Source organism: Acipenser ruthenus, chromosome 54, assembly GCF_902713425.1.
Source record: "Acipenser ruthenus chromosome 54, fAciRut3.2 maternal haplotype, whole genome shotgun sequence".
NCBI classification, from domain to species: domain Eukaryota; kingdom Metazoa; phylum Chordata; class Actinopteri; order Acipenseriformes; family Acipenseridae; genus Acipenser; species Acipenser ruthenus.
In genome coordinates this window covers 6,383,551-6,392,908 of record NC_081242.1, presented here as the reverse complement: position 1 = coordinate 6,392,908, position 9,358 = coordinate 6,383,551, and the positions used below count along the sequence as shown (strand labels likewise).

At 39.8% G+C, this 9,358-nt stretch overlaps 2 gene segments (V, D, J or C); both read right to left on the bottom strand.

Moving 5' to 3' along the window:
• Window positions 1-541: 541 nt before the first annotated feature.
• On the bottom strand, window positions 542-1,108 carry LOC131723277 (Ig heavy chain V region 6.96-like). The segment is given in 2 exon segments: window positions 542-873; window positions 974-1,108. Coding segments are annotated over 2 exon segments (363 nt in total).
• A 1,410-nt stretch (window positions 1,109-2,518) lies between these two features.
• LOC131723276 (Ig heavy chain V region 914-like) lies at window positions 2,519-3,111 on the bottom strand. The segment is given in 2 exon segments: window positions 2,519-2,863; window positions 2,964-3,111. Coding segments are annotated over 2 exon segments (363 nt in total).
• Between the last annotated feature and the right edge of the window lie 6,247 nt (window positions 3,112-9,358).

Here is a 9,358-nt window from a genome sequence, read left to right as displayed (position 1 = left end):
GTGATGCTTTGGAATAACTGTAAGTCACCCTGGATAAGGGCGTCTGCTAAGAAATAAATCATAATAATGTAAGGACAGTACAGTATCAAGGACAGTACTGTGATCACAAAGCCATGCTTGATTCATTCCCAAGTGATCCCAGTATAATGAATCATTCCACTGTGGTTTCTCACTCAATACTATGGAATATGTTCCCTGGAATGAAAGTGCCATCCAGTCTTTCTTTCTCTTTATTTCTCATCAGTTCCTTTTGTTTCAATGCAATAGCTCAGTGTTGTGTTGGGATTCTCTGGGCTTGGGTTTCTTTCTGTATTATTTCTTTACAAGTTTCCCACGAGTGTAAAGGGGATCATGGGCGGAGTCGGGTTCACAGCACTAAATATCAGTGCTACAGGAGTCTCTTCCTTCTATTATTGTTAATCACATTTAATACAGTCTGATATGAGTTATTCAAGCTCATGTAGATGCCACAATACTAATTAGCATTCACAGTTCCCCTTTTTATCCACAGTATAATTTTGCTGTAGTTTTTGTACGAGTCCTGCATTGCACTTCCTCACTGTGATCCTGCAGCACAGTAATACAAGGCAGTGTCTTCAGTCTTCAGGCTGTTCATTTGTAAATACACCATGCTGTTGGAATTGTCTCTGGAGATGGTGAATCTTCCCTGGACAGACTGGGCATAGTATGTACTACTACCACCCTCGTTTATAGTAGACACCCATTCCAGACCCTTTCCAGGAGCTTGTCGAACCCAGCCCATGTAGTAGCTGCTGAATGTGAATCCAGAGGCTTTACAGGACAGTTTATGGGACTCTCCAGGCTTCGCAACTGCTGGTCCGGACTCAGTCAACACTACATCAGACCGGACACCTTGAGGAAAAAAGCAAACAACGTACAGTAACTTCTGCTAAAACATCAAGTAATATACAGAATCAATGCAGGCTAATTTCCACAAGTGTCAGATACTTACTTGATAGAGCTGTCATTATTATACAGAGAGCTGTTAAAATCCCCATTGTACTGCAGTATTGTGGTTATTGAAAGAAGAAAGTGTTGTAACCAGCAGACAGGCTATCTCTCCTCCTGCTCCTATCTGCACTGCAGCAGAGTTAAATAGGAAGTGAAGCCCTGGACATTTGCATACGTTTCTCTGCATTATTTAAAGCAGCTTGTTTATATTGCTGACTCCCAGAAACACTGCACACTGGAATCCCTCGACTATGATAGAGGGGCTGGGGAAATCCACAACCTTGGAACAGTGTTGATCAGTGGCATTTTAAACACAAACATTATGTTCATATTTTGGAGAAAGAAAATAGAGCGAAAGAGAGGGGGAGATAGTTGGGTTTTTTTTGTTTGCTGTATTTTTAACAATATCCATCTGTAAACTGTTTCCAATAAACCATAAATGCTTCTTGACTTCTCTGTGCCCTATGACGCTGCTGAGGTGGTGAAGTGTGACTGTGTTTTGGAGGCAGAACAGCAGACTGATCTCTCTGTTCCTGTGAAGCTCAGTAATGCACACGTGTCAGATCTTTATACTGTCACAGTGCTGCCATTCTGTTGGAGACACTGCCATCTACTGTCAGTAAATGAGACCTGCTGCATGTAAAGCAATAGCACACAATGAGAAGGAAAGAGACAATGCACTGGTACAGCAGTCTTCAGATTGCAGGCTGTTCATTTGCAGCTACACCAGGGTGGAGGAGCAGTCTCTGGAAATCCTGAGCAAACTAATACCAGAGTTACTAGAGCTTTGTATTGACTTTTTTATTGCAGAAACCCATTGTTTTCGGGTAATGTCCCCCCAGCCCGAGTCTGTTCCAAAACTTGCTAGGGAAGGGGTCTGACCTGTCTGTGTGAATTTACTGTTGGAGAACGTCTCTCTGTGTGGGTCACAGTGTTGTTTCATTGTATTGGGAGAAATGGGGAGGGACATTGTAATGAGGATAGTCAGTGCTTGTGTTTGAGTAAAGGCTTGAGCCACACGTAGGATATTCTAAACCACATTGTTATATTCTGTCTCTGTAACTGTAATGATGCCGTTGTGTGTTAACTGAAACAACACATGGACATGGGATGAATTCTCCATTGACATGAATGAGTGGATTCACACAAGTGGGTTTTTGTAAGGGCTCAGGCTTCACTTCTCTCACTGTGAGTCTCGAGCACAGTAATACACGGCAGTGTCTTCAGTCTTCAGGCTGTTCATTTGCAGCTATGCTGTGGTGGAAGTATCCATGGAAACCCGTAGAATGACCTTATATCGATGGACAGTATTGAATATTGGTTATGTACAGTTCAGCAACCATTCCAGAGCTTTCCCAGGAGCTTGCCGGATCCAGTGTATCCAATAGCTGCTGCTTAATGTGAATCCAGGGACTTTACAAGACATCTTTACAGACTCCCCTGGCTTTCTCAGTTCAGAACCAGACTGGCTCAAAACAATATCAGAGCAGACATCTGTAAACATTCACACTTCCTCTTTCTATGCACATGAATCTAATGTAATAGTTTTTGTACGAGTCCTGCATTGCACTTCCTCACTGTGGGTGTCGAGCACAGTAATACACGGCAGTGTCTTCAGTCTTCAGGCTGTTCATTTGTAAATACAGCATGCTGTTGGAATCGTCTCTGGAGATGGTGAATCTTCCCTGGACAGACTGGGCATAGCTTGTACTACTACCACCAGTGCTAATGTAGCCAACCCATTCCAGACCCTTTCCAGGAGCTTCTCGAACCCAGCTCATGTAGGCGCTGCTGAATGTGAATCCAGAGGCTTTACAGGACAGTTTATGGGACTCTCCAGGCTTTACAACTGCTGGTCCGGACTCAGTCAACACTACATCAGACCGGACACCTTGAGGAAAAAAGCAAACAACGTACAGTAACTACTGCTAAAACATCAAGTAATATACAGAATCAATGCAGGCTAATTTCCACAAGTGTCAGATACTTACTTGATAGAGCTGTCATTATTATACAGAGAGCTGTTAAAATCCCCATTGTACTGCAGTATTGTGGTTATTGAAAGAAGAAAGTGTTGTAACCAGCAGACAGGCTACCTCTCCTCCTGCTCCTATCTGCACTGCAGCAGAGTTAAATAGGAAGTGAAGCCCTGGACATTTGCATACGTTTCTCTGCATTATTTAAAGCAGCTTGTTTATATTGCTGACTCCCAGAAACACTGCACACTGGAATCCCTCGACTATGATAGAGGGGCTGGGGAAATCCACAACCTTGGAACAGTGTTGATCAGTGGCATTTTAAACACAAACATTATGTTCATTTTTTAGAGAAAGAAAATAGAGCGAAAGAGAGGGGGAGATAGTTGGGTTTTTTGTTTGCTGTCTTTAACAATATCCAGCCATAAACTCTTTCCAATAAACCCTAAATGGAGGAGGCTGTAGGTCCAGTGGTTAAAGAAAAGGGCTTGTAACTACGAGGTCCCCGATTGAAATCCCACCTCAGCCACTGACTCATTGTGTGACCCTGAGCAAGTCACTTAACCTCCTTGTGCTCCGTCTTTTGGGTGAGACGTAATTGTAAGTGACTTTGCAGCTGATGCATAGTTCAAACACCCTAGTCTCTGTAAGTCGCCTTGGATAACGGCGTCTGCTAAATAAACAAATAATAATAATAATAAATGCTTCTTGACTTCTCTGTGTCCTATGAAGGTGTTGAAGTGTGACTGTGTTTTGCAGGCAGAACAGCAGACTGATCTCTCTGTTCCTGTGAAGCTCAGTAATGCACATGTGTCAGATCTTTATACTTTGACTTGAGCTGCTATTTGGCATCCTTTGTTTTGTAGTTCATTCACTGGGGTAAAGTAAGACCTACACAACATATGCTTTAATCCTCGGATATTTCTCTATTTTTGTGTTAAGGTATTTTTTGTAAAGTCACACACAAGGGCCACGCCCCCTGCTGCACATTAATATAATGGCTTTTATTACTTTGAAAACAAACAAATATTTAAATTATAAGAACATAAAGTTTACAAACGAGAGGAGGCCATTCAGCCCCTCTTGCTAGTTTGGTTGTTAGTAGCTTATTGATCCCAGAATCTCATCAAGCAGCTTCTTGAAGGATCCCAGGGTGTCAGCTTCAACAACATTACTGGGGAGTTGGTTCCAGACCCTCACAATTCTGTGTGTCAAAAAGTGCCTCCTATTTTCTGTTCTGAATGCCCTTTTATCTAATCTCCATTTGTGACCCCTGGTCCTTGTTTTTTTTTCAGGTCAAAAAAGCCCCCTGGGTCGACATTGTCTATACCTTTTAAGATTTTGAATGTTTGAATCAGATCGCCGCGTAGTCTTCTTTGTTCAAGACTGAATAGATTCAATTCTTTTAGCCTGTCTGCATACGACATGCCTTTTATGAGTGAATATCTGAACATGAAAATGCAGTGATCGTCCCAGCACTAATGAATACATACCATCTTTTTTATTTAAACATTTATGTTAATTCAAGAGTGTTTACTTCATAAAGTGCCACCAAATTTATTAATAAAACGAAACAAAAATGCTAATGTTACCTGGAAAGTTAACTCTTTTCTATCTATTCAACTACGTTTTTTTACAATAGCAACGCAATGGGAACGGATGGATGGATGTACCCTTCTTATTCCTCCATTTATTATTATTATTATTATTATTATTATTATTATTATTATTTATTTCTTAGCAGACGCCCTTATCCAGGGTGGCTTACAATTGTTATAAGATATCACATTATTTTTTACATACAATTACCCATTTATACAGTTGGGTTTGGATTGTGGTTTTCGTTCATATCAGAACAAAAACCATAAAGTTCAAAGCATATTGTTCAAAATCAATACTTCCCATTGCATGTATGTATGGTTAATATGTGCAATATATACAAAGACATTGTAAAATCCTGAATTATGTTTTTTTTTATTCCAGTACAGGGCTGCTGAAAACCAACTAGCTTACCTTGGTTTAAACCAGGCAGTAAAGATGCAGGCTGTGAACATAAAGCAGGAAGTTTTAGAACCTGTCCACATTAAGGAGGAGCCTGCTGACCTAGAACCTGTGCAGTTTGCAAAGGATATCAGTGAACTGGGATTAATCCACATTAAAGAGGAGACCCGAGAAGCTGTATTAAGTAACAGCATGGGTCCCAATACTGAAGAGGAGACTGAGATGGGTCCCACTCCATTTAAACACCCCATCCAAATACATCCCTCCTTACAATCAAGAAATGGTTTGACAGTGAATCCAGTATCTGATAACCATTCACAAACTGCTGGCAACTTCCATCAGTGTGCTGAATGTGGAAAGTGTTTCAGTCTCTTAAAATCGCTCAAACGGCACTTACGAACTCACACGGACGGGAAGCCGTATCGCTGTATAGAATGTGGGAAGAATTTCAAGAAGATAAACGACCTTAAAAAGCATCTGGGAAGTCACACTGGAGCGAAACCGCATTCCTGTACAGAGTGTGGGAAGAGCTTCCAGGAATTGCGACACCTTCGAAGGCACCAGAGAATTCACACGGGAGAGAAACCGTTTCGCTGCTCCGAATGTGGCAAGCGTTTCAGTCAACTGGGAAGCCAGAAAAAACATCAACAGACGCACACGGGAGAGAAACCGTATATCTGTACGGAGTGTGGGAAGAGCTTTAGGGATTTCTACAATCTTAAAATCCACCAGAGAATTCACACGGGAGAGAAACCGCTACGCTGTCCAGATTGTGGGAAGAGTTTCCGACATTTAAATAGCTTTAAAATTCACCAGCAAGTTCATACGGGAGAGAAACCGTTTCACTGTACGGAATGTGGGAAGAATTTTAATCTGTTAGGAAACCTTAAAAAACATCAACGAGTTCATAAATAAAACTGGAATGTAAATAATAATAATAATAATAATAATTCGTCCCGTGACTTTTTGTGGTGGATTTGTTGTCTGTGTTACCCCACCCTCTGCTTAACCCTGTAATGCTTAGCCACTCTGCTGTAGTATTATCTTTGAAATCCAGCCTCACAGTCCAGTATTTTTCATATGCAGTACATTGTGTTGCCAGACATGAACAAAAAAAGTAGCTTTTCTCATTGGGCATTGGCCATTAAAAAATACATATCTGAAAGGACTGTTTTAAAATAAGTAGGCTTCCATTTAGATGTATTGGTTTTGTTGGTACAGTACTATAATTTCAACATTAGTATTTTAATTCAGGACGATAGGATTCTGAAAATATCACTTGCCAAAATTAAAGAGACGACATGTTAACTGTAATACAGGACATACTTTGAAATCCGGTACATACTGTAGCAGTGTGTAAAATTCCTCGTTAAGGACCCAACAGCAAAATCAATTCAAAATGTTATCCATGCACAGAACTTTGCCAAAAGAAAAAAAACACACAGAATTTAAAACAGTATCCCAAGTCAGTATTCAAAATTGCAGAATACATTGCTCGATAAGGCCCTGAGGAGTTTGAATACATTTGCACCCGACTCTAAGTGCTGCAGGTAATACTGTTGGAACAGAAGAGACTCATTGGATCCAGTGTCCTTCTGAAAGTCAGATGGCCTGGTCTCTATGACAACCAGGGCCCCTTTCTTGAGTTAATGATAATTGTGCTGAGCCTTCAAAAATATATATACCCAGAATGAGAAAGGGAGACTAGTTTGGTAACCATAACAACATGGATAAATTTGAGGCCCACTAAAGAGCTGCTAATTCAAGAATAATAAGAAGAACATAAGAAAGTTTACAAACGAGAGGAGGCCATTCAGCCCATCTTGCTCGTTTGGTAGCTTATTGATCCCAGAATCCCATCAAGCAGCTTCTTGAAGGATCCAGGGTGTCAGCTTCAACAACATTACCAGAGAGTTGGTTCCAGACCCTCACAATTCTCTGTGTAAAAACGTGCCTCCTATTTTCTGTTCTGAATGCCCCTTTATCTAATCTCCATTTGTGACCCCTGGTACTTGTTTCTTTTTTTTTCAGGTCGAAAAAGTCCCCTTTTAAACCCGGGATAATTCTGGTTGCTGTTAGAAATATAATTTAATTAACAGAGAAGAGAAACAAACCAAGCTAACAACTATGTAGCCTAAATAGAATGTTTCTATTTTTTGCAATCAACTGCGGGTTCTGTTGGATTCACGGCACTGATAGCGTTTTAAAACGCGCTCTAAATTATCACAACAGCGCGGACCATGGATCAAACCAATGTTTGTGTAGGGTGCGGTGTATCTTTTTTATTATCAATGTCGGCCTTCTGGAGTCGCCTGAATGCCTTTCCACTTTTTATTTAATTTTAAACAGTAACCGTAACAAAACATTGAATCATATTGCAAATACAAAGAGCAAAAAAAAAAAAAAAGTGGATGGACCAAAAACACATCGTCCCGTCTCACCCCCCACCAAAGAGCGGGTGGCACTGTCCTCTCTGCCCTACGGGTTACGTGGATATGCATACAGGCGTATTTGTGGGTTTTTTTGTCCTGTGGTTGCCTTTAATTTATATTTCTGCACATACTACTACTTTGTATATGATGTAGAATACGTGTTTATAAAATCTAGCACCATTACGTACAATACTCTTTCAAATAAACGTGTTATGATTTTGAATGTGCGCTTCTTAAGAACGCTATTATTGTCATTGCTCGCGACCCGGCACCTCTTTCTTTACACATTAAGCTCTGCGAACCAGGACAGTCTAGCGATAAGACAAATTAGTGAAACGTCTGATCACAGTGCCCCATAACTAATATAATCAACCTTATTTCTCAATTTTAAAAAATAATTACGTGTGTCCAGTGCACGAGAATACGAAAGAATGCAGAAACGCAATTGGCTAGGGACTTTCCAGCTCGTGAGCGCCCGCGCGGTTTATGTAAATATCACTCAGCCCGCTCAAATTAGTAAATCGGTGTTGCTCTATTAAGCGGAAGGCTTTTGCAATAAAAATAATAAACGTTTAAGAAAAATAAGAGAAAAGTTTCAAGGTAAGAAGCTTGATAAAAAAAAAATATATGTATATTGTGTTGGATACTATATTGTAACGTAAAACTTAAACAGAAGATGCGTCTGTATATTTAATTTAATTTGCTGCAGTATTTTGAGGTGTTAAATTGTCTTATTTTTTTAATAAAACGTGTTTGGTTCTTTTGTGCATCTCAGCAATGTAACAGAAAAGGAGATTAACAAATGAAGCTTTCTCTTCAGTCACTTCAAACAGGTTCGTCTGAAGTTCAGACAGGCTACTTGTGGTTTGTGTGCTTTTTATTAATCCACTTTAAAATTGTGTTTTAATATTTTTTTTTAGTTTTAGAGGATGTTCTAAAGCATTTTTTTCCAGTCTGAAAACATTTTGTTCCCTAAGATTTATTCATAATGTGAAAGTCCTTCCTTTACCAAGATGGTGGATGTACTGTGACATCATGCCAAGTGGCAGCAGTGACCTCTGACCTCTAGTATTATGTTAGATTTACTTTGACTGATCACTTCATGTGCAGCAGGTATTGGGCACAGGTGGATGCCTAACGCATGTGGCAGAGGAAAGTAATTCAGTTGTAAGAGCCTTGTTTAAGTGTAGTGCCAGCAGTGAATATATATTCTGGAAAATGAAGACAAAACTACATTTACAGATTAGTGTTTTACAATCTAGCCACAGTGTGCCAATGTCATATGACTATAGGTTTATTAATTATACAAGTATAGTGCATTCCAATTAATTACATACATGCTTACATATTCCTGTTAACTGTTACTGAAGAGAAGCACATTTCTTATAAAAATACAAACAGTAGATGCCTGTGAATTACATATCCCTGTGTGCCTCACAGTTCAATGCATTTACCTACAATAAGGAACATGCTTTTTCAAATCTACTTCTATGCTGATTTTAAAGAGGTATTAAAGGCAATTGTAAATGTTTTTTTTGGGGGGGTGGGGGGTGGGATCTGTCACTGTTATCACAGTCATGTCCTGAGAAGCTTACAGAGCTGTGGACTGTGGTTAACTGTGTTTTGTGTTTCATTAACATACATCTTTGTTGGCTGAAGGCAATCAGCTTTGATTCCTGCCTCTAACCTAACTACAGCCCTGTGTTAATGCGACAATAGTGAATGCCTGCAATACTAGTTAAACTGTATTGTTTGTTAGAGCTCTATTAAAATGAAATTGCAACAATATGATATTTTAATCCATTTCACCACTGCCAGCTTGTAATTTAGAAAAAGTGAGCAAATTATTATTATTTGTTTATTTAGCAGATGCCTTTATCCAAGGCGACTTACAGAGACTAGGGTGTGTGAACTATGCATCAGCTGCAGAGTCACTTACAACTACGTCTCACCCGAAAGACGGAGCACAAGGAGGTT